We start from the raw sequence: 26424 nt of genomic DNA on the forward strand, positions 1-26424 counted from the left end.
GGACCTTTCCAGAGAGATAAGCGAGACAGCACCTATAATGTAGATCTACTATCTATAGTATAAGGTATGGGGTCTGTTGACTAAGCCCAGATATCATCTATTACATAATAATACTTCTTCTTAGCAAGGGGAGGGAGTTTAGGCACTATAGTCTTTTCTCCATTGTCTTTTTATGATGACATTTTCCTTCATGATATATGGACTAGCTGCTATGCTGACTATATTTGTACTATGCATTGTCCGGCTTGTTGTGGCTCGTATACTGCATGTTAGGGCACGTTAGTTAAAATATATATTGTAAACTGTTTTGTGTCTCTGTCAGATCTTATTGTGGACAAGTCAAGAGTAAGAGCGAAAGGGTGTGTCTTATTACCGCGATACCTGAGCGATATGGGAGTCTTGTGTTCTGGGGCGTTTAATCATTTGTTTCTCTATTAGTGATTAAGAGAGCAAGTGAGACACTATAGCAAGTCGGTCCTGGGTTTGTGGGTGTGAAGATGGTAGGAAAGACCCAGTCTCTATGCACCAAGGTTCCATAGTCCTACGCATGTATTTGTGCAGAATCCCTGTAACATCTTGGGATCCAGCCTTGTCTCTTCCTTTCAGACTATTTTTGGAGTATTACCATCCTTTATCCATTCCAAATTTTCCAGCGCCTTCGAGAGTTTTCCCTGGTGCTCCTGTTGATTTGCAGCGTCCTTGTTCTACTATTATTACTTCGCAATGGATGCTCGATCTGTGAAGCTGCCCAACCCGGTCCAGTTGCAACTGTACCTTGATCGAATGTGGCAGCTTGTTGGTTCTATGCCAGTAAAGTCTTTTGCCATCGACTATTGGCTGACCTTCTGTTTTGCCTACTTCACTTGTGTGCAACATGTGTTCCCTTTTGAGTGGGCCCCGGATGTCTGTCTCTCCAATACCACACATGCTGCCCTGGATTACAATCTATTATTGGGTCCGTTGAAGGCCTATGACCAGGAATGTGCCATGGGTATGCTTTTGTTATGCAATTCTCTACTTGGACCAACAGCAGACTTGAGTACCTGTGCTCGTGCGCAACGACTCATAGATGGGATTTCATCAAAGTTAACACAGGTTGCCCTGGCATGCTCCTAACAGCCTATGGATATGAGGAGCATATGTACTCGTTCGATCTAATAAACTGGATGGCATCCCTTTTTACTATGGAATGGAAAGACAACATTCTGGAGTTCATGGCATTCTGCTTTTCCTGCAACATTTTTGTTTCCGAAGATTAATTATGAATGGATGGGTTTTGGGGAAAATATAACATTGCAATAACTATTTTTCCTTTTTTTGGCTTCATGACCTTCCTAATTGGAATATCACTGAGACAGTTTGCCTCTGCTTACCTCTGTTTTTTGTTTCCGCATAGGGCTAACAACCTGGCCAAAGAGAGGGTGTCACGTGGCCCATAGGGTCATTGTCGTCTTCACTAAGTTAGCATGAGCACGTTGCAGCCTGCCTGCTGATTTGCGCATGTTACTACATGTCTTTATTTTTTGCAATATTTTCTATGGCTGCTTTCACATGAGAACTCGTCGCTGTGTTCACTCTGCATGTTCCTGGGATTTTGACTGAACATAATATGCAAGGTCGAACAACAATGCCCCTTGTTCTGGCCAGGCCTTAGCCCTTAGACAAAACATACAGAGGCAGCTGTTGTTTGGACAAAGGACTTTGGTTTTTAGTGGGATACACAAATGGGTAACAGACACTTGGAGAGGGACTTTCCAGGGAGAAGAGTGAGACAGCACCTATGATGTAGATCTACCATATATAGGCTGAGTTGTGGGGTCTGTTGACAAAGCGCAGAGATCTTCTAATATATAATAATACTTCTGAGTAAGGGGAGGTAGATTAGGCAACTGTCTTTCAATGATGACATCTCCCTTCATATTTTATGGACCAGCTGCTACGCTGACGATATTTGTATTATGCATTTACCTGCTTATTTTGGCAATTATACTGCATGTTAGGGCACGTTAGTTAAAATAAATATTTTTAAAAGTTTTGTGTCTCTGTCAGATCTTATTGTTGACAAGTAGAAGAGTGCAAGCGAAAGGCAGTGTCTTGTTACCGCGATTCCTGAGAGATCTGGGAGTGAGACGCTATAGCTAGTTGATCCTGAGCTTATGGGTAATAAGGTGGTAGGATAACTCAGACCTTATACACCAAGGTCCTATAATCCTGCGGATAGTTCTGTTTTTGGACAGAATCCCTACAACAGATGAGCATGCCTAATCATACTGCAGTCTCAATCACTACAATATCACAGCATGTCGGTGGTAGGGGAGCACATTTCTGTGTTTGGAGAAGCACTTGGACCTAAAATACATTAACACTCTTCAGCTAGACTAAGAGAACAGTTGGGTTCCAGAGCCTTTTTTGAATGGTTAAATAGGCACAGCTCTCCAACAAAATTTACAGTTGCTGACCTCTACCTCTAACTGGACACAACTGCTGATCTTTTCTAGTGTAATCTTTAAGGGGGCAAGGAGCAGTTTACACAAACAAGTTACTTACCTTTGTTAGCGGTCTTCCTGGTGGACTTTATGGGCCTCATTTACAATATTTTGCCGTAGGGCAGTGCCACAAGCATTCCTGCTGCGCTGCCCCACATCAAAAGAAAAGGGCAGGAATGCGCTGTATCTATGACATGTGGCACATTCCTGCTCTCTTCCACAGTGCAGATGCACAAACGGCTGCCTTTTGGCAACGCAGGCACCCTTGCACCATAGTGCAAGGGTGTGCACGTTGTAGGGATGATTGTTTTTTGTGCAAGAAGGGATACATTCGTGCACAAAAACAATCAATGGAGGCGATTTCCACTTTCTATGTGTGCTCCCCTGGGAGGCATAGGACTTTGACGCATTCCCTGGTTTACCGCTTGTTGTAAATCTGGTAATGTGTCAAATGCCATGGGTGTTATGTGAGAATACCCATCTTAATGTCCATGGCACGCCTCCCCATCGTAGCGCGAAGCAAAGCAGCGACATGCGCTGTGTTGCCTCACTCCATATCTTCAAGGCCATGCAGGATGGCTTCAAATGGCCTTGTAGATGTGGCTAAGTCCTGTGCGCCAATGGATCATCCGGCAGAGCACAGGGCTTGTAAATAAGCCCCCATATTAGGCTGCAGCTTCATCACCGTCTGAACATTCCCCAGTGTCAGACTTGATCTGGAAACTTTAAAGCAGTACTCCTTTTTGCTTGTATGTGGCATATGTAGCTCTTCACCAATATTTTTCTGCTTGGGAAATGATGAGTAGCGGCGCATATAATGGCCACTCATGAGCCTTGAAATCAGTTGCTCACATCCAGAGCCTATGAGCAAACTGGGATGACACTTGTTCAGATCTGTAAAGTGGGACCTTTGTAGATGGTGAAAGGAGTACAACTCACAGAATGGGGAGGTGGGAGGGCTGGTGAAGAATCTGCGGTTAGATAGAGTTTCCACCAGAAATATCGTTACCCAAGGTAAATGACTTGCTCTTTTGAATGGATTCTTCTAACCATAGTACATCCTCAGTTTGTGACTCCCAAGTTACTTACGGTACTGGGGTGACCTTTATAAAGATGGCACTTTTCTCTCACTAGAGGATTGTAAAGGATTTATGCCATACACACCCTGAGACATATTCCTGTACTTCCGGCTGCAGCAAATATGCAAATCAATATCTCAAATGTTCCCTGGGGTGACTGTGCCTTCCAAATGTGGAAAGATTATGTGATCATCCAAATACCTCATATCTGGTCTTTATCATACAGTCTAGGTGGAACTGACGGAGGAAGACCTGGTTGGCTGATTGGGCTGGGAGACTGAACTGAGCCTTACCATACCAAAAGAAATGTGGAACATGTCCTGCACTGCATGGTTTCATGGAGCAGAAGATTATCTATTATGCCTTATGTAAACCTTCAGTAAGCTTATCACACCTCTATGAGGGCTCAGACTGGGACAGATGTGCTGCATCTGGCCTGGTACTGTGATGGAGTACAAACATACTGGCAAACATGGATGTCTGCCTTGGTAGCTGTGATTGAGGCTGAGGTGCCCCTTGAACCACAGGTTGCACTGCTGGGTTGGTTGAGGGAAGTAGACATGCCTCACTGGAGACTGCTGACATTAGCATTCCGATTGGCTAAAAGACAATTGGCCTGTTGTTTGGGTAAAGAAAGATGTCTCACATTACAGCAATGGCTAGCCTCTGGGTCTATTGTCATGAACGACTGAAATTACACGCTGATTACATTCTAACTGCTTCTGGACCCAGAGATATCTGGACCTCTTTGAACCCATACTTGCATGCTAGAAGTACATATGTTATGTTTTTTGGGTTTCTGGTAGATGTCAAGTCCTTAATACCCAAACTACTATGGAGAAGGTGGTAACAATTTGCTCTAGTAGGTGGTAAACGGTGTGGAGGGCATATACAGGGTGGAACGGAGGGGTTGGGGAGGATTAGTCCAATTGTGAAGTGCATTGCTCAATAAAGGTCAAATTATCAGCAGGGAGATGGTAGATAATGGGTGTGCTGATAGATGTTGCATTTGATTCTTCAATGACAAGGAGCAACCATTGGATGAATGACTGGGTGTCAAAGTCAATGGGTAACTGTTTACAGTGAATATGATCCTTGGTAATTATTGTGATCCCTACACCAGACAGTCCTTCTAGTGGAGGGTTATAAACTGGAGGAAGACGGCTCAGAGCCTTAACCTTCGAGGAGGACATGTATGTTCTCTATGGAAAAGTCAGAGTTCATTTTGACTTTCACTGAAGAAGTCATGAAAGTCTTCTTACTCCACAAGGCAAGATTATATCTTGCTCGGTAGCTGCTGGGATGAAATATGTGATCGCTGGAACCCTGGTTGTTAAGGTCGATTGCAGGAACAGTTCGCGGAACAGTGCACTTGATGCCGGGAGTGGAAAGTAGGAGGCTGGGCACTTCAATGCAAACATGTATTAAAATCAGAACTTGCAAGGGAAAATTGATTCTTCATATATAAATGAGAAATATTCTTTGTTGGAAAGTTGAACTGAGATAGAGGTCTAAGTGGGTGTCTAAGCAGTGCCAGGCAGTCAGGGATGTTAGTGTGTAGGTGTCATTTGCTTTTGACTGGGCTGAGGTTAACCTCTTGCCTTAATCTGATGCATATAAAGATCAAATGTGCAGGTTGGAGTGTATCGAAGCTAAATCCCAGACGGCAGAAACCCCGGATTGCGCCAAGTGCCCAAATACAGCTAATTAGAGTACACAGTATTACGGTAAGAAATTGTACTGAGCAGGGTATCAATAGGGGAATTAAGTTGTTGTGTGTTAAATTTTTATTACAATTACGAAATATGCAGAATCCCCAAATTTCATATCCCCTGTAATTCTTGAAAATTCTTTAAATTATCAATGGTGGCAACACCTTACTCTGAAAATTGTTCCAGCACTACATTGATTGTGTGTGAAAGTGTCCCACAGTATACCAGTGGAAGGCTGGCTCAAGTATGAAATGTCTTGGAGACCGTTTCTACTTGACACAGACCCCTATCAGTATCTTGCAAGACTTTTTAACATAAGGTGTAACTCTGGTGAAAAAGAAAACAAATTATACTAGCTAATCTCATATTTTCATAAAATTTTGACAAATATTGTGGGGAAAAAATGATTTTGTCAAGCCATATGTAGATTTGTTACTTTGTGTGACAGTAGGATAGAAGGAGATATAATCAAGGGCAGTATGTGTTCCTCACCGTGTAGAGGTTGGGTCTCTTCTCCTTCAAATCATCATTGTATTGTACGATGGCCTTCAGATGAGGCAGCTGGTCCTGAACCTAAACTCAACACAAAGGAAACCAAAACAACTCAGTTATAAAACGTATGACCTATTAATCAAAAAATGCCTGTCCTAAGCTTCTACTCCTTGTCAGACAGAAAGGACTGCTTTTAAGTGTAAAATACACTGTTTAACTACAAACAACAGGGAACTGTTAAGACTGTATGTGAATTGGAAACCCAGGGGATGTGTTACTCACAGACATCCTCTGGATCCGCTGAAGCAACAGCGAAGGACACTCCTTCTCCCACCTGGCGGCCAAAGCTTGGAACGATCTTCCCCTGCACCTCAGGACGGCATTAGCCCTCCAGCAATTCAGGGAAGGCCTCAAGACCTGGCTGTTCGATTGAACAGATCACCACAAAGCAGTTAGCAACTCCAGCACATTGAGACCCTCATAGGTGACTTGCTGTGCTTTAAAATCTTTGATTAATTGATTGATTGACAACTTCTTTACTGACCCAAAACCTGCCAGGCCCTTGACTGTATGGACATAGGGCTAAATTTTAAATCCATGATTGGTCTAGAACTGTCTGCTTGCCTCTGAGGCACGCCAGGGAGAAGCATCCATCACTGGAATGTCCACCACCATGCTACTCCAGGGTGGAGAAGGATCCACCACTGGAATGCCCACCAACATGCTACCTCTAGTGTGGAGAAGCATCCACATCCACATTCCTATGCCTATACCCCTATGCCTACAACTGTAGCAAATTTGAGGAAAATTCTATCCATAACTGTCCATACATTTATTGAACAGTTGCCCAAGAGAGGTGCCACTTTTAAAAACAATTTTTTTAGCCTGGCAGGATTTCCAAAGGGGATGCTATCCAACTGAGGTAACTTTATCTTTGTAAATTATTTACCACCCCAATTAGGGGTTTGGAAGAAATCAATGGTTTGTAATTAAGCAGTGGGTGCAAACCATTCACACATCTATTTTTTTATCGCTAAGATCCCTCTATTACGCCTCCTGCAATTTACGATTCTGAAAGGGCTCCAAAAGACTTTTTAGGAGTTTGAAAGATATTTACAGTCTCAAAAAAAGCTTTTGTTTATTCTAACAAACCTCTTTTACATCTATAAGTCCTCTGATTCTGTCAATGACAGGTGTAATCAACTATATTATAAATCATTTTAGATTTCACCTTGTTACTTTTAACACAACAGAAGAGAATTATGAATGTGGCATTATTATTTGTTTGTAGTAAGTCTTGTTCTTTACTTAGGTTGTGCTCCTTGATGTTGTTACTGATTGGTATACACAGTGAGAGGTCATTGCGTTGCATTTGGTATGTGAGATATCGTTTGCAAGGCAGTTGTATGATTTATGGATCGCGGTAGTAACCATAATTTGTGAGTTTCAAAGTTGTTTTAAATTTAAATAGTAAACATAGCTGCATGTCAACTATGTTTTTCAGTTGATTTCTAAACGTTTTTGAACATTTATTAGGGAGTTATAACTAATACCAAACATAACTTCACTTTAGCCTATGGTCAGGTTCTATGCCCGATCTTTGGTGTGCAGCCAAAGCCCATTGTACGTGACCGAAGGCTGTGCACTGCAGGGTTGGCTGCAGGACTTGGCCTATGGCCACACTCTTAACCCAACTGGCTAGATCACACTGCACAAAGCCAAAGAGCATGCTCCACATGGTTTGGTGGCCGGGCTTGGCCAATGGGTGGATCCTTCTTGATTTTTATTGACATTTTTAAAGTTGCATGGATGGTCTATTGGGTTTGCAGATTCTTGTAACTTTTGGACCTCTTTGGACCTGCTGCAGGGTTAACAGATCGGCACAGGTCTGAGACCCCAGAAACACTCCAACACCCATTATTGGTGGTTTGTGGATCCATGACCTGGTGCATTGGGTGACAGAAAGTGAGAATCTTACTTAGTTGGAAACTAAAACAATGAGGGACTGTGACAATGACTCCCGGTACTCGGGGTACTACAATACCAGCATTATTATTCGCAGACAATACCCTGCTGATTTCAAAAACCCCAATGGACATTAAGTCTCTCCTTTAAGGTTTCAAACCTTTTGTATTACCTCTGGTCTGACAATTAACACAAACAAAGCAAAGATCACGGCCATAAACCCGCACACAGGATATGGAGAGGTACTAACATTAGAGGGGCTGGGACTGTAGAGAGTTCACAATTTTGATTATCTCAGAATGCGGCTATCCACCTCCAACTCACAGGATACTAAGAGCATGTTCATGCTAAACCATAGACTTGCCGTTATTCTAGGATGCTCGCAACAGTTCCTTCCACCCTGTTTCCAGACTGGTCACCGTTTGATGATGTTTCCTTTGCTCACTGTCTGGATAGTATTAAATCAGGCTCTCCTTGTGATCCTGTACCAGTCAAGTTTCTGAAGCAGCTTGACCCGGATTCCCGCGGCGTTTTGATGAAGCTTTTTAACGCTTCCTTGGAAATGTCACATGTTCCACAGGAGTGGAAACATGCGATGATTGTTCCCCTTAAGAAGGCTGGAGCTGATGCCTCTAATTTAGCCAACTTTAGGCCTATCTCGCTGTTGCCTGCCTTTTCTAAAATTCTGGAAAGACACATTAACACACAGCTGACTCATCTTGTTGAGAGTTCAGGCTGCATTCATCTCAATCAGGCTTTAGGGCACATTATTCCACCGAAACTACACTCCTGGGAGTCACGGAGAGATTGCGACAGTGTATCGATCGTGGAGAAACATCTGCACTCATTCTTCTTGATTTGAGTGTGGCGTTCGATACTGTGTCAAACCCCATTCTTTTGGCATCTCTTCGGTCCCTTGGAGTTGAAGGTTTGGCCATAGCCTGGATAGCCTCCTTTCTAAGTGGTCGCACTTTCCAAGTTTTTTCTACAAAGGCATCCTCCAAAATCTGTCCTTCGGTGTACGGTGTTCCCCAGGGGTCTATTCTTAGCCCGTTGCTATTTAACATCTATGTTAGACCCCTGGCTACCATCGTGGAGGAAGCTGGACTTACTCTATTTTCATACGCCGACGATACCCAAATTATCTTCTCCCTTTCTAATATGGAGGAAAATAATATTTCTGTTCTTAAGCAGGGATTGACTCGGGTCTCCGAATGGATGCCGAGCAATTTCCTTAAGCTCAACGGAGACAAGACCGAGGTTGTGATCCTGGGCAAGGGCAGAGACCTATGGGGTCCTCAACATTGGCCCAAGGACATGGGCCCCCCCCTCAGCCTGTGGCTCAGGTTCGCAACCTCGGCTTTCTCATCGATGAAAAGCTCACGATGCGGCAGCAGGCAGTAAAGGTGGCTTCTATCTGCTTTGCCACCTTAAGATGGCTCCAAAAAATCCTTTGGATGCTCCCCGTTTCTACACAGAGGACTGTAGTCCAGACATTGGTCGTTTCCCGCTTGGACTACGGCAATGTCCTTTATCTTGGAGCCGATCAAACAACAACAAATAAACTCCAAGTGGTGCAGAATGCGGCGGCACGACTTCTCCGGCATGTTCCTCGGAGAATGTCGGCCTCCCAAGCAGTCTCTGACCTTCATTGGCTTAGGATCTCGAGGCGAATTAAATTTAAGGCTCTCTGCCACATCTTTAAGATTAAACAAGGCTCAGCCCCTAAGTATCTACTGGATCTTATCCAGGCCTATAAGCCTTGTCGCCCCTTGAGATCCTCTGGGAAAGGCGATTTCATGATTCCTAGGTTTAAGTTAGTAAAGATGGGCGGCCGCTCTTTTTCACATCTTGGCCCAAAATTCTGGAATGCTATGCCTGTGAGCCTTAAAACTGAAACAGATCTTTTACGTTTCCGCAAGGGACTAAAAACATGGCTTTTCCAGTAACAGTTAGAGTGTTCCTTTCTGCAAGTATTCTTGGCGGTTCTTTCTGTCTTCTATCTGTCCCTTGGCGCCGGGAAACCCACTGCGGGTAGCTGTGCGCCTTATAAGTTAAATAAAATAAAAGAAAAAAAATAAAGAAGCAAGTTCTTTATCAACAGTAGAGATTTAGGCAAAATGCACATGTATTTACAAGCGATCGAGGGATCGTAAAGTCTCAGTGATGAGGAAGAGGGAAGCGGGACAGTCTTGATCTGTAGGCCAGCACGAAGCGTACACTGCGCACAGCTCTCAATCCTCGAGCCAGGGATACGGAAGATGGCGATCGTACTGGCTGCTCTACTCACTTCTTCTCGAACCAGGTCGTGTTGGTAGCGTCGATGGTCCAGCCGGACCAAAGTACTGCTTTAGATTTTCATCCATTTTTTATAAAAGCGTGATCTGTTGTCTACAATTTCTTCCCTTTTCTGTCCTTACCTCTTAGCGGCAAGTACGTAATACTTCAGCCTTGGTTTAGATCTTAGAAGACACACATCAAGTATATTTTTCTTCCTCATGATCCCTCATGATACATGCATGTGGATTGTATTGGCTTCTACTCATCACTTTTGCATGTAAAAGCAAATCAAAATAACCTTACAACAAATTCTGTTTGGCTGGTATCCATATTGTTACTAGATTGTGAATCAATGAAACCTCTTCCCCTTTTACCCATCTCAGTCACTCAGGCGGAATTATGACAGATTTTCATTATTTCGCTTTAGGCTGGGAATCTTTCATAGACTAGTTAGTTTTCCAGCCGTTAATGACTGGTCGTATGATCTACAGCCTTGCCCCTGTGACGATGTGTCTCCCCAAAGCACCATACACGTTGTTTTATTTTGAAAATGTTATACTACTATTAGGCGTAGGATTTTATTGCCTCTTTTGAGACAGATGGGTCTGCGCCAATGTCGTCCGGCCCTGCTATGTCTACAATATTTGGATAATGAAAGAGGCGTTGCAATAATCACAGTCCTCCTGAAAAAAGTGATATATTGGAGAAAAACTATGAGCATGTAGTGCACTTTATGTATAGTGATGATGACTTGAGTAGAAATCTCCCACTAATGAACTGTTGTATGTTTTTATATGTGTTTTCTTATAATATGGTGATCTTGTAAAATGAAATGAAATGTGATTAATGTTTAACTTGTATGCTTTTATGATTGCTTTCTAACAATCGAATAAAGCAAATTTTTTTAAGAACATGTTTTATTGAAGATTGTACACAACATGCAGGTCTCTGTACCCCAGAGATAACTGCAGGACTCTTAAGCTTCAAGCAGTAAAATACAATCCAATTTTCTAACGAGATGTTCAATCAACAGTTACAGGAGCAGGAAATAGACATTGCCCCCTCAACCCCCCCATTAACCAACTCCCCCCTCCCCCCATCGCATGGTCAACATTCTCCGTCTCCGCTTCCGTACAGTACATCTAAACCCAAGGTGTGCATCCATCTGTAGTGTCTCAGCCCACATCTACCAGGGGTCTTGATCCACAGGAGGCTCGAGCCATAGGCCCCTGAAATCGGCCCACCTTTTACAAATTTTGAAGTGTTTCCGTGGGCAGCCCTGGGCAACAAATATCGGCTCCTCCTTACCCATGCAAAAGTCAAGCCCCTCTTCCATGCTACAGCCGTAGGGTCCCGAGTATCCTTCCATGCTCTAGGCACATCCCACTTAGCCAGGGTGAAGCCCAACAATAGCAGATGTCTCTTGTATATGTTCCCTCCCACCCCTTCCAGTACATGAAGGAGGCCCAGTTGTGGTGTACGGGGGAGTTCCCACCCAAGCACTTCAGATAGACAATCCCACACCCCTTTCCAAAATCTGGCCAGTGTAGGACAGCTCCATACCGTATGTAAAAACGTCCCAACCTCCCGCCCACATCACAGACAGTCCGGGGAGCCTATCAGACCATAATCGTTGCCTAGTGAAATACACCCTATGGAGGTATTTAAATTGTATAAGCTGAAGGCGTATGGATATGGCGGCACCCCGGGGCCCGGCCAACGCCTCCCTCCAGTCCTCTTCTTCCAAGGCACCCACATCTGCCTCCCGTAACTTCTGCAGCGAAGGGGAGCAGTGCGTGACTAGGGATTGGTATATACGGGATATCTTTTTGGGCCCCAAATCTCCCATAAAGACCTTAGCTTCTAGGGGACTAAACCTCGGGAGTGATTCCAAGCCCACCAGATATGGGGAGGGAGCATGCCGGAATTGAAGGTATTTGAAGAACTGGGCTCGGGGCATACCAAACTCCCGGCTTAATTCCTGAAAGGACTTAAGGGTCACCCCCACCAGTACATCCCCCAGTGTGGAAATTCAAATGCTGTCCCACCCCCAAAGCCCTGTAGCGCAGCCATATCAGGGAGTCTACCATTACGCCAGAGGGGCGTTTCGCCCGTCAGAGTATTCCACCATCCCATACACCGCAGGGCCTGTCTCCAGATCTGAAACACTAACTGCGTGCCAGGCGGTAGTGTCTTCCATATCCTCGCCGCGTAGAGTATGGTATGAAGCGAGTGAGCTCCCATTAAGAGGTGTTCCAGTGCATATGCCGGGTCTCTCCTATCCCCGTACCACCGGTCATTGAGAACGAGGAGATGAGACGCCTGGTAATAAGAGAGGATATCCGACGTCGCCAGGCCCCCACAGTAGGAGGAGAGAAAGCATGTGCGCACTGCGACCCGCACAGCACCCCCGGTCCAGAGGAACTGCCCCAGTACTGCATTGACCTGCTGGAACCATGGGGAGGGGACTGGATAAGGATGATTTTGCAGTTGATACAATAATCTGGGGAGGGCCACCATTTTAAAGATCGCAGACCTGCCATAGATGGTCAGCGGCATGCGGGACCAAGTTTTAATATCGGCTCTGGCCCGCTCCCACACCGGCACAACATTCCGCTCCCATGCAATCGATGGAATCTCGGAGATGAAGACGCCCATGCCCCCGGTCGTAACTTGTAACGCAGAGGCCCAAGCTCCTGCCCGCGCGTGTCCCCCCAGCTCCCATAAAGTGGATTTGCTAGGGTTCAGATAGAGCTCCCAGGACTTGCCAAAGATCTGCATGATTTCCATAATCCGGTCCTGACCTGTTAATGTCTGTTAGAAAAAAGAGGACATCATCCACATATAGCGCGATTCTGTCAGATAAATTCTGATTCCATTCAAATCCCCGTAGCTGCGCGTCCATGCGGACCCACATGGCCAGCGGCTCCATGGCCAGGGCAAAAAGATAGGGTGAGAGAGGGCATCCCTGTCGGGTGCCCCTCCCGATGTTGAATTTAGAGGAGGTGACCCCTGCTATCCGGACCGAGGCTGTCAGGTTGGTGTACAGCAGCCGTATATACGATAGAAAACGGGGACCCAGATTCAGCCGGGGTAAAAGGGCGAAGGGGTAGATCCAACTCAGTGAATCGAACGCCCTGTCCATTTCAGCCAGCAGGAGGGCCGCTGGCACTCCGGTTTTCCAGACCGCCGCCACCGCTACATGCGCCCTTCGTATGTTATGCCTGGTCACCCTCTGGGGCATAAAGCCGGCCTGGTCTGGGTGGACCAGATCGGCCACGTGAGGCAGGAGGCGATTGGCCAGTGCTTGAGCATGCTGCTCAGAGGGACCGGCGGGTTTGTGGAAGACGACCACCTCCGCGTGTTTCCAGTCGGGTGCAAGGGAGCCCCGCTCCCTTGCGTCCTCCACCACCCGTCTATAAAGTACTCCCAACTGTAGGTGGTATTTCTTGAAGAATTTGCTGGGAAACCCGTTGGGCCCGGGCGCTTTACCCGTATTGAGCTCGCCCAGGGCTGTGCCTAGTTCCTCCTCTGTTAAGGGGAGGTCCAGTCGGTCTCGTAACTCGTCTGAGGCCGCGCGCGGTGGCATATCTGCCAGGAATTTGTCCACCACATCAGCAGGGAGACATTTGTTTGGGTCATATAATCTGGCGTAGTAGGTGGCAAACCCCTCCGCCAACGCCATGGGGTCTGTGACCAGCGAACCCTCCTGATCCGATATCCGGGGAAGCGTCTGGGCCTGGAACGTACCCTGACAGAGCCGGTAGAGCATAGTCCCGGACTTGTCCCCACATTGATAAATCCGGCTGCGTGTAGCTAACCAGATCTGCTTGACTTCGTCCATCAGCATAGATGCATACGATTGTTGCGCTAGAAGGAGCTGTCCCGTCGCGCATGCTCCCCCCTCTGTACTCCCCAAAAGCTCCAGTGCCGCTATGTTGTCCTGAGCCCGAACCAGGCTCTCCCTGCGTTTCTTCTTCGCTGCCGCACTCCACCCCTTTGAGCGTCGGCTTCATCGACTCCCACACCGTACTAACATCTGCCACCAACCCCACATTTTCGGTTACAAAGTGGGCAACGGCCTCGCCCAAGTGTTTCTGGTAGTCCAGCAGCTGAAGATGCCACACCGATAAGCGCCACCTGAATGGCCGCCGCTCTTTATCAAGACCAATATCCACCGTTATGGGAGAGTGGCCCGACAGCCTGCGGGGAAGGATGCCCGCCGCCTCTACTCTATGTATCGCCTCACCTGGGACAAACAGGTAATCCAGCCTGGAAAAGGATTTATGAACCGCAGAAACATAGGTGTAGCCCCTCGTGTTGCCATGTAAGTGTCGACAAGTGTCCACCCAATTAAGACCCTGTGCCATACCATGAAGTTTAGTGGATGGGCCTACTACCCGCCCCCCCTCCCCCCCCGGGCGATATCGGTCTATCTGGCTGTCCATGACGTCATTCCAGTCTCCTCCTATAACTTGCAGGGTATCTGAAATAGCAGCCCATACACCGAACAGTTTTTCAACCAGGGACCACTGCAAAGGGGGCGGGGGATAGATACTCCCCAACACTAACGCGTCCTTACTCAATGTGTCCTTAATGATGACATAGCGACCTTGTGTATCAGTCCACTGAGTGGAGTGGGTATAAGGGACTCTGCGATGTATAAGGATAGCCACCCCCCCTAGAGCCTCTCGTAAAACCAGCATGAAATACCTGGTTGTAACCGTAGCGCTGTAAGCATGGCACCTTTGGGCCCCTGCAGGTGTGTTTCTTGGAGCAGTAGTACATCTGCGCCCGATCTCTTAGCCTGTTGTAGTATTGCCCCCGCTTAATCTTATCCAGGCATCCCCGCACATTCCAGCTAAGGACCCGAAGAGAGCCCCCGGGGCCATGTGCCCTACCCTCGGAATCTGCCATCAGGGGACATCGAAAGTAAATGCCCAGCTATTGGGCCCAGCCTGCACAAACAAATTAACATTCCGGACTCCTATGTGACCATGCGACCCCTTCCCCCCCCAACAACCCCAACCCCCCAAATCCGTCAACCCTCCCCCATACAACCCTCCACCTCTCCAGTGGGAGAGGTGTGGCGCCGCGGCCAGGGCGACTGACGCTGGAATCTGGGGACCACGGTTCGATCCCCGGCTCCGGCGGCAGGTTAGCCCAGCACCATGTGACTCTGGGCAATAGCTCGCTTAATCTTCCCGACGGCCCCCCAGCGCCTAGAGACCCTTAAGGGTGATTGTGCGCTTTACAAATGTGGACTTTTACTTTTTTTTACTTTTATATCTCAGAAACGGTGAAGTACCTGTCGCGGCATAGTGGACACCCGACCCCCAACGGGAGGCCGGAGACCCCCTAACCCAATGGATCCCCATAAACGCTCCCAAACCCCTCAGTCACCCGCAACCAGCCCGCTCCCCCGAATACCCCCCGCCCAAGACTTCCCCCCCACCCCGCTTCTCAGTGCCCCCTCATTCAGTGTGCAAAGGGGAAATCAGCAGCTCCTATCGAGCTACCCACCAACATGACTGAAGTAATACGTAGGAATACAGAAAAATAAACATGTAAGCGCTAGCACATAGCTGAATGTTCAAACTCGCCATAGACAGAACTCCCCAAGTGCCACCAGCATCAAGTTCAGGTTCCATCGACGTGGCTGTCTGGGGCCTCCTTTCCCTTCTCAGATGCGCTCCCTGACGCTGAGTGCTGCCGGGACCTGGACCTCCAGTTGCCCTTACGACGAGTCCCCCGGGAGGCCCACGACTGCAGCCCACCCTGAGAGGAGTCTGTTTCCAACCCCGGGGGTGTATGCACTCTGATTGGTACTGTCTCGTCTGTCCAGCGGAACACCTCCTCTAGGGTGTCAAAGAAGTGGGTGCGGGACTGGTACGCCACCCACAGGCGGGCCGGATACAACATGGCATATGGGAGCTTCAAGTCGTGCAGGCGGGCCTTTGCCGCCGTGAATGATTGCCACTGCAGCTGTACCATGCGGGTCTAGTCTGGGAATATCATGATTCGGTGGTTCTCATAAAGCAACGGCACCTTTTCCCTTGCGATTTTGAGGATAATGTCCCGGTTGTGGTAGTTTAGAAGTTTAGCAATCACTGACCGCGGCCTTGCCTCCTCCGGGGGTTTCTGCATGAGGGCCCGGTGTGCTCGTTCAATGACAAAACAGCGGAAGAGAGAGTTCGGGGAGCCAGCCCTCGAGCCACCGTGTCAGGAATCCCTCCATGTTGCCTTTCTCACAACCCTCGGTCAGGCCCACAAACTCAACGTCATCTTCGACTCCAGACAGGCGCGTTTCAGCTTCGGTAATGCGGTACACAGCTTTCCTCAGATCCTGGCGCAGCAGTGTCACATCGGATCCCACAGGCTCAATCTTTGCGTCCAGGACATCTCGGGACTGCGTTATGGCTGCCATGAGTGCGGCGTTGTCCGGACCTGTCTCTTGGCGGCCGCCATATGCCCCGGCGCCGCCACTGGGCCCTGTAAATTTATCGATGGGGCCTTTCTTGGGGGGCCCCCCACCCCCGCCACCTCGGGTCATGTCCACTCGTCGCCCGGGAGGCCCACCCAAAGACCAGACGTCGATATCTCCGCTGGACTCGCTCCGCTACTGCCCCGGTCCCGGACGTGTATCCGGCTCCTGTCTGGTCAGTGCTCTCACCGCAGCGTGGGGCTCCCTCTCCCCTCTGTCAGGCCCTCAGCCTGGGCCAGCGATAGTGTTCCTGAGGCAAGGATCAGGCACCGTTGAGCTCCCCGCCGCGGCCCGACCAGACCGCTGAGAAGAAACCGGGGGGGGGGGGACCGGGGCGTCCCAGCGCAGCACCTCACACTGAGATCTGCCCGATGTACAACCAACGGGGCCTGCAGCCAAATGCTGGACACCACGTCTTGTGTGCCGCAGTGCCCCGGACCATCCAGCCGAGCAGTTCGTTTCGCCAGACAGCTCGCTCTCAGCGAGAGGGCCCAACGTACACCAGCGGGCTGCTGCTGTTCGCCATGCAATGTCCAAGCGGGCCCGGGCACAACCTTTGACCTCAATGCGGCCCGATCCCGTCGCCGCAGATGCTGCTGCTGGCCCCCTTCAGATGTGCCACACTAGTCCGCCCCCCCGGCACCCGCACACAGCACCACCGTCTCCTCCTTACTGTATAGTCCGCCAGGGTCCACTGCCGCGTGAGGTGGGGAGGGAAAAGAGAGGCCCCGCAAGTCGGGCCGATGGCCGGGTCCGCCGCCGGGGGAGCTCCAAACTCATGTCAACGGCGTCGCCAGCCGCACCAGGCCGCACTGCCCCTCATCTAAGCCGGAGCGCTATGCCCGCTGTGGTCTGCGGGCTCACTCGCGGCTCCCGGGGGCCGCAGGGGACCAGTTGATGCCTCCGGGTGTTATCTGTGGTCCTACTGGCCAGGGGACCGGCGCTCACACTGCCCGCTCAGCCTCAGTACTCCCCGCCGGGACCGCGAAACTCGAGGTCCCGGCTCCTCCGCCCAGTCCAGGCCGCACAGCTCGGGGCCTCGATCGTCCGCCCCCGGAAGGTGAATCCGGCCAAAACTTCGCCCAGAGTCCGCCACCGGTGTCTGGCGTACAAATCTCTGCGTTGGGGCACACAAGCGCGGGGGGAAGGCAGGATAATTCGTTGGCTCACTCGGCCACGCCCCGAATAAAGCTATTTTTGACTTTGACTTCTCAACATCCCTTTAAGTTGTGCTTTGAGTTACTTGTAGCCCAAGCCCCAAGCACCATCTGCACCGAAGATTGTGGGCCTACACTCCACGAGTGTTCCGTGAGCCCGCTTCTTGCATTTCTGCTCAAGACTCCTTTGCGATTTCTGCTCCTTTGACTGATGGGTCCCTGTGAAGGCAACTCTGATTTTCCTTGGGCTGCTCTGGTTGCTCCAGACGTGCCCTGAATACCCACCGCGTTGTGAGTCCCTCAGACCTTGCTGGTCTGCACCACAGCATTTCTTTGATTCCTGCGTGGGTTGCTGTTGCCAAGGCTTGTTGGGTCCAGTCTGGGCACCAACACCGCAGCACTCGACATCCTTTGTGGGACAGCTCGAATCCAGCTTCTGGTTGTCTTTGGCGCCTCCTGGTTCTCGTGGCTGAAGAGCCAAGCTTCACCTTCTTCACCTGAAATCACCCAACATCGGTGGGCATTCGACTATCGTGCCCCTGGTCACTGGCAAGTGATCCAGACTCTGTCCCCTCTGCTTCCAGGTTCTTCTCATCTTGGATCCAGGCTTGGATCACACCAGACACTTTCCACATCGATGGCAGAAGCACTTTGCAGAAGATCGCCATTGGAAACAACAACGATTCCCGACACCAAAAGACAGCTATGCACCCGGCTTCCCTGGGTGAGGTAACTCGAGTACTCCGGTGCTCCTGTGGGTGTTGGCCCTAGAACCCTTTAAGTCTAAAGGGGTTTGCTCAAAGTCCTCCCCTAAGTGTTTTTTATCTTTAATTTTCCAACCGCGACTTTCCCCATAGAAGCTAATGGTAATTTGCGGATGTTTTCTCACACTGCACGCGTTCCCCGTGGGTCCCCTGTGTCACTACCTTGGGTGGTTCCTTGTGGCCCCAGCGGTGTCTAGTCAAGTCGGGGTTCTTATACCACTTTCTTAATACATGGCGTGGTACTCCCCTAGGGCTCAACGTATATTGTGCTAATTTACTGTGTGATATTAAGTTTTCTTTATGTACTTTTGCCTCTAGCCTCATAAAGAGACTAGTGGGATGTTTTTAGAATAAATACATACATTTTATATATATACCTGGTGTGGTTCTCCTTTCATTCTGCCATTCACGATATTATAGACTGGTAAAACAAGCTGCTTTACATTCCTCCAAGTCTTTGCCTGAAGGCTGCTCTCCACAGCTACCACTAGGATAGCTTTCTATAAAGGTTGTCTTTAACCTACCATCAATAAGGGTCGTTTGGACAGGTGCAAGGTGCCCACTAGAATAGAGGACAGCATATGCCAGGCCAACTTCTCACATAAAGATGCTACAATCCAAAGTTACAATCCAATATTTGATTGACTCATGTATGTCCTGGTTTGTTCAATAAATATGTTAAACCAGCTCAGTATTACAGCATCATTAAAGAGGTAGGACCTGCTTGGGGGCAATCAGTTTAAGACGGAGAGGCACTGTGATAGGTACCGGTGCTGGTCAGGAGTGAGGTACAGTGTTCACACTAACTGAAGGCAGTAAGAGGTGTGTAAAATCAGAGTAATGATGCAGGTGAGTTGTGTAAAATCAGTTCTGTTGATGGTGAGGACTGAGGTTAGCACATTTTGAGATCTGAGTGCAGGTGACAACTGAGGTGCGCTGCCTGAGCACTCTTATATCTGAGTGATTGCTCAGGATTAAGGTGAGATAGTAGTATCAGACTGTCTAAGAAGGGGTCCTTGTCGGGAATGAGGGGCATTTTCATAGCAGAGATGGACCTTTTCAGGAGTGTAGTGCACTGTCAGAGCAGCATCAGATCTGATCAGATGAGAACTAGCCCTGGTCAGAACTGAGAAGACTTCCCAGATCTCATGCTGGGCAGTATTCGGTGCACTGTCAGAACGTTTTCCATCTGAGGTCAGGTTAGAATTGAAGTGCAATGTTTGAGCAGTTTTCAGTGTCAGTGCGGTGTAGGACTGAGGAGGGCTGTTTACGGCTCCTGATCAGGACTTAGGTGCACGGTCAAAGTTTCAATCAAAGGAATGCTGAAGCTCATCAGACACACTTTGGTATCTGAAGAACATGCTAATCACCTTGTCCCAAAACTGCACTGCCCATTTATTGTTCATTGTTGAATTAAGGTGACCTTGAGGAGATCATGTAGAAGGTCACAGAGTCTGCCTTCTACTACTCGGTGTCTTAGATATCATTGTGGGATGTGTATAGGGAAGGAGAGAGAATGAGTGAACATCTCACCTGCAGAATCTTCTCCAGTTGCTGGTGGTCGTCTACGAGTAGGATGTTGGCTTCACTGTTGCGGGCCACGTAGCGACAGGCGTCCGCTGAGCTTGTGGGGTATATTCCTGCAGGAGTACCACTGCAAACAATGGAGGAGGAGAGTTTAAAGTCAATGCATTTGGGGTTGACAAGACGCTTATGTAGGGTATGAAGGACTCAAATACTCCACAGGTGATTCCCAAGCCTGCTACATCCAAGGACAGCAACAACAGTGGCAGCAGAAAACTGTTTACCAGCAATCATGTGTGTAAGTTGTGCAGATATTCTCACAGCTGTGCCACCACCAGAACTTCCAACCACTGGATAAATGTGGCTTCAAAGCTCATTACAGTAGGGCCTGCAAACCACTACAGACTCTTCTTGTGCCTACAGGTAGGCCCACCGGCACCACAGTGATCTACTTTCCTCTAAACCAGGATCTCCACTATGTATTTACACTTAAAGCTTCTATCTATTTTGTACACCAAAGGTCTTCGGCGGTTGGAGATTGGCTCATAAGAAGGGCAACTAGAGAGGCTGGTGAAGTCCCTGTCCACTAATAGCAGGAAATACCCCTCACTTCTACGGGGAATACTCATAACAAGAGGAAGGGAAAAGATTTTCTGGTGAAGGAGAGCAGATCAGCACAGGTCTGTATCTAATGGATCGGCTATCATTGCGTTGCAAAATTTGAGGATTCGTATCTTCGACACTTTTCAAGGCCCACTTCACTTCATTCATTCTCTTGTTTTTACTATTTGAGTTTTTTGCTATTTCTTTTTCTCGTGGTTTCACTTTGTTTTGCTTCCTATTTTGTTATTAATCCTTTGAAATGTTTCCATGCCTCGTGTTCTCCATCGACAGTACCATTTCCCTTGTCTACCAGGCACTATTAGAATAACAATAATTTGGCGCCGTTCCTGGCATCCCCCCTTTTCCTTTCAAGGACCATGGAGGACGATGGGGTGGCAGCTGGTGAAGCTCGCCCCCATCATCTTCGCCCCCATCACCCATTCTCCCACAAGGAGGGTAATACAAGAGAAGCAAGACATGCAACTAACTGTTAGTATGTAGCTCGACCTTGGACCACAACATCCAAAACAGGGGCACATGGTGGGGTGGAGAGAGGAAAGGATGGGAAAATTGTTCTTATTTTTTATATATTTTCTTTTTTTCTGATAAAAATCATACATTGTATTGCTTATCCATACACTTTTGATATACTGACTATAGATATCTCTGTCTTAACCCCTTGCATGCTGGTGACAAACCCCAGCCGTCACGCTCCACGGTGCTCGTGTGCGGATGACGGCTGGGGTTCGTCACGGCCCCGCCCTGTTCGTTTGTTTACCGCACAGCGGCGGAAACGGGCCAGCATCGAAGGGCCCTTGTATTTATCATAAAAGCATTTGCCAAGGACGATTTAAATTATTTGTTAATACCAAAAAACATTGCTGTGTGAAAGCCACACAGAACAAGGTGGCGGGTTTTAGTGGCAGGGAGTTGCACTGAGTGATGAACCTTGAATAGCTTCGAAGTGAAGATCCCTTTGATGCTGTAGTCTGTCCTCTGAAGAAAGGAAACAAGATGTGTGTAGTGTTATGTGAATAACTACTTACTTAGCATAACATGGATAAATCACCAATGACCGATATCTGACCACTGACTCACTCACGTAAAGATGTTATCAAACACAAAGCGACAACATTGCGAGCAGAAGGCAGAAGGCAGTTCCCACCTGCACTGCGACAGGGACTTTCTTCGCTCCATATTTCGCGCCCTTTCATAGAATCTTACTTGTTGCCACCAGCTCAAGGACCATCACCCCTACACTGAATGAACTTCATTACTGCCCTCTCTAGGCCCACACCAAAGGTGGCATCACCAACAAGGCCATCAAAATAGCCTCTCTACACCTGTAGCCAAGAAACAAACCACCTAAGGGGTCTTTTGAACACCAGGAACAGGACATCAGCATTCTGAAGATGGAGGCATTTGAATTTGAATTGAAGGTAGACCTGGACACATGAGATCTGGAAAAACATCTCCACCAGCCTCACACATACCCAACCCTCCTGCAATTCAGATATACATACTACTAATATAGTTTTAAAGAGATATTTAGCCTCTCACCTGCAGTTTAGTGCTCATCTGACTCTCAATCACAGCAAGGTGTGTTTACATGAGAACCGCTACAGAGACATACACGTTTATATAATGTAATATGAATAATTTTTTTTATAAGCCCAACTCAAGAATCAATTAAACTTTGGTGAGGTTTTATGTCCCAGGTGACTTACTGAGGTGTTACGTCTCAAGTGACTGGAGCGATGATGAAGGTGTTCATACAGCTTTGACTTGCAGCAGGACTGACACCCGTGGACTGGCCGACAGTGACTGTCCAGAGTGTCGGTTGCACCTTTTCTTATGTGTAACGTAGGAGTAAGTAGAGCAAGAGGAGGCACTTACCCAGCCATGATGGCTCCAATGTGGCCGATGAACCACTCTGGGGCGTTGGCGCCCAGGATCCCAACGCCGTGGAAGCGCTCCAGGCCGAGCTGCAAGGAAGATATTCAGAGAGCCTTGATCAGTACCAGCTCTTCATCTGCCATGGTCCATAAGGGCAGCACTTACACCTTACCCTCAAAATACACAGATTCTGTCCTCATTACTGACTCTAGCAGGAGGGTTTCCACGTCGATTTCAACAAAGCTGAAGTGCAGAACACACCTAGTTAGCAACTACAACTTTTTTTTAAAACAGATACGACATTTCGACCTGTCCAACTCATCAGTAAAGCAAACACCAGCCAAAATATTATCCAAAAGGTAACTGGAGCAAGAACCTAATGTGGCCCTGGGGACCCCTTCCCCCAGGGCCATATATATTTTCAAAGGGAGGGGTGTTACTTGGCCCCCGGCTCCGAACCTCATTAGGCCCTGTGGACCCCATGCCAGGGCCTTATTTATTTTAAAGGGGAGGGGGTGGAGTGCCCCCCCCGTAAGCCATATAAGGCCCAGGGAACCCCATCCCAAAGGGTAACGACTTAAAAAAAGGGGGAAGGGCAGCTACACAGCCCCTCTCCCCTGAGCCTTGTTAGACCCTGGGGAACCCACCCTCATGGCCGTTTTAAAAAATTTTAAATCGGAGATCACTAGCTATGTCCCGCGCAGCCCTCCTACCCATAGAAAATACGTTGGGCCCCAGAGGATGGGGTCCACAGGGCCTGAAGTAGCCAGGGGAGGGGTCCAAATGTCCCTCCCCCTCAAAAAGATGTCCGGTCCTAGGGAACGGGCTGACTGGGCTGTAAATGGCACGGGTGCCCCCTTCCTCCTGAAAAAGATATCGGCCACCGGGGATGGGGTCCCTGGGGCCAAAATTGGCCCAGAGAGGGGGGCCGTGTGCCCCCCTAAATAAAATGTTGGCTTCGGGGGATGAGGTCATCTGTGCCAAATTGGCTCGTTTTTCTGGCCACCATGTTTTTTTTTTTTTAAAAGCAAGCACAAGAGCCCACAAATTCACTGCAAATAATTTTTTTTAAACTGTTTTGCCTCAGCCAGGGCTAGGGGGGGGCAAGCTATCCCTACCCTGCCCCCTGCTGTATTTTTTTAAATGTCTTTTTAGGACTCAGGACTGAGTCCCAAATCCTACGATGGCTGCCACCACTTCCTGGTTGAGGTGGTGGCAGCCAATCAGATCTCAGCTTGAGATCAGTGGCGGTCCGTGGAGAATCCACATTCCTAGATATACAAAGTATTTGAGCAATAACTGCTCAGAAATTACTGAAAGTATTTACACCAAAATACAAAAAGCACTCTTCCTGGACTAAGATTTAACTTCCTGTCAAATTTGGTGTAAATCTGTTCAGCGGTTTGGTCTGTAGCTGTGAATAAAGTCCCCCCCCTTTTTTCTTGTCCCCAGTTTGACAGATCACCCCAAAACCTTCCAAGTGCGAACTTGTCAAAAAGTATCACTTCTTCGGAAAGATTTCTCAAATGGTGCCAAAGGTATTAGCAACACAAAAAATACATTTCCTATAGAAACGCTATCGTAACTATTACTACTGGGTGGAGACTGCCACTAGGTACTATGTAAGTAAACCTTTCTACAAAAAGGAAAACCAATCCAAGGACTTTATGTGTGGGTCTTTTGATGCTCGATACTTGTCTTCCTTAGACATAGTGCACAGTGGTAAACACAAACAAAAGACTTTCATTGAAAGTAACAAAAGAAATACCTTCCATTACAGCCATAATCTTTCTTCGAACCGCATGTAATCTAGTTGCACAATCATCAAATAATAATTTATGGATGGCTATCAATATACTTACTCAATGTAACCTATATCAGCTTTCACTTTATAACCATTCATAATTGTTAATAATGTCCACACTGGTAACTCCTGATTCTTTGGCATGTATTATAGCACAGACAATTATCACATGTGATGCTAAATTAAATGTAAAAATCATAAAAGTAAAAATAGAAATGAAAATTGTAGATGGGGAGAACCCATTAAAAAGTTCCCCGTAATAGTCCACACGTCAACTAACACATCATTATCTTATCATTATATATTACTGTTTCATACTGCCCAAGTGGGCCCATTAATATGGTTCAGTTGTCCGCGTGCCCTATAATTCCGTTATCGAGTACATGTGGAAATCATTATCACATTTAAAGTGCAATTGAAATATCATATCAATCCTAAACATAATTATTATGGGATAAAGAGATTCATCATTTATGCCCCTGTTAATGTTCACACAACCATTCCCACATGGTGGGATATTGGAGAGCCAGCAGACAGTATTATGGGGGTCGGAAGGCTTGTCAGAAAGAGCTGATGGCCTGTGAATAAGGAGGCTTGGATGGGATATTGAAGAATGAGGAATGTAAGAGATTGTGATAGTGTTGTAGGAAGGTGGATATCTTACTATATGGTTACCCCCACTTTTTGCCTGGTGTTTTGCTGGTTTTCGACTTAGTTGGCATGGGACCCTGCTATTCAGGGCCCCAGACTATCTGCTTTCTCTATAAAATTGTATCCATGTACTTTAGGTACATACCAGATTGGTTACTGGGTCCCCCTTGTGAGTCCCTGTATAGTGTACCATAGATACCCAGGGCATAGGTGCATCCAAGGCCTACCAGGGGCTGCAGCATATATTGTGCCACCATTGGTTGTTCACACAGCCTGGGTAAGGTGGTCTAATCACCCCTTACTTGGATATAGTATATCTATATCCACCTTATATATAGGCACATAGTAACTAAGGGTGGGCGTCCGAATCGGCTACGCCCACGGAGTAGGCGTAGTGTTGCCTTCTACGCATTTTGCGTAGACAGCGTAGCCGGCAACACTACGCCCACTCCGTGAGCGTAGCCGAGTCGGCCGCCACCCGCCTCCCTCCCGCCCTCCACTAGATACTTTATTTAAGCATTTGCACGGATAAAAACAACTTAAAAGCACTTACCTTGTCCGGGGCTCGTCCGGGTCTTCATCTTTGAATAGCGTCCTTTGCCTGGATACCAATGCGCATGCGCGGGCGCCCGCGCATGCGCATTTCTCGGGAGAAATGCGCATGCGCGGGCGCCCGCGCATGCGCATTGGTATCCAGGCAAAGGACGCTATTCAAAGATGAAGACCCGGACGAGCCCCGGACAAGGTAAGTGCTTTTAAGTTGTTTTAATCCGTGTAAATGCTTAAATAAAGTATGTAGGGGAGAGCGGGAGGGAGGTGCGTAGTGGGGCTACGCGGAGTGCGGGAGTGGGCGTAGCTTCTCGCCCTCTCCGCGTAGCTCCGCGGAGCCCCACTACGCCCCACTACGCCCAGGGTTAATAGTAACCTATAAGTCACTCCTATGGCAGTCCTTATCAATCCTGGAGGCAGAGTGCTTGGTTTTATGTGAGAGGGTGCCCTAGCATGAGCTGAGCCCCTCTGCAGCTTTCGGAACCATCTCCTTATAGCTGTTCTATGATATTGCCATACCATATACTCTTAAGTGCATTATAATCCTCGCGGTTAATGCTAACTTCAGTTTGGCTTTATCGAAACATGTCGTGTAAGGTGTCAAACACTTTGGAATACTACTCCCCCGCCAGTCCTGGCGGCGGGGATAGCATTCCACCCTTCTAGAGGGGGAAGGCATGTAGTTACTGGTACACCCGGTTAAAGTTAAACAGAGCCTCAGCATCACAAAATGGATGCTGCTGCCACAGACACGAGTCTGACCTCCTGCTGCTGGATGAAAGTCCGGCAGGGGAGGCTTAGACAATAGGTTTCCTGCCTAGGGAGGTGCAGACTTGTTGCACCTGCCCCAGACTTTAGTGTATTGGGGCAGGTGGTCTGCATTCAGAATGCCTTTTCCTGACACTGCCTGGGGCACACAAGGTGCTCCATGCATAGCCTGGTTCAAACCAGTAGCTGTGGCACTCCAGCCCCGCACTG

The 26424-nt window shown here is 48.0% G+C and overlaps 1 protein-coding gene across 1 annotated transcript in view; it reads right to left on the reverse strand.

Moving 5' to 3' along the window:
• LOC144817689 (long-chain-fatty-acid--CoA ligase ACSBG2-like) overlaps positions 1 to 26424 on the reverse strand; it is a 635515-nt gene that overhangs the window by 420165 nt on the left and 188926 nt on the right. Inside the window, exons 3-5 of the mRNA XM_078674436.1 lie at positions 22443 to 22531; positions 19953 to 20073; positions 5770 to 5850 (exon numbers count right to left, since the gene is read on the reverse strand). Coding sequence (XP_078530562.1) covers positions 5770 to 5850; positions 19953 to 20073; positions 22443 to 22531 — 291 coding nt within the window. The remainder of the gene's footprint in view (positions 1 to 5769; positions 5851 to 19952; positions 20074 to 22442; positions 22532 to 26424) is intronic.

Source organism: Lissotriton helveticus, chromosome 2_1 (genome assembly GCF_964261635.1).
Source record: "Lissotriton helveticus chromosome 2_1, aLisHel1.1, whole genome shotgun sequence".
In the NCBI taxonomy this organism is placed as follows: domain Eukaryota; kingdom Metazoa; phylum Chordata; class Amphibia; order Caudata; family Salamandridae; genus Lissotriton; species Lissotriton helveticus.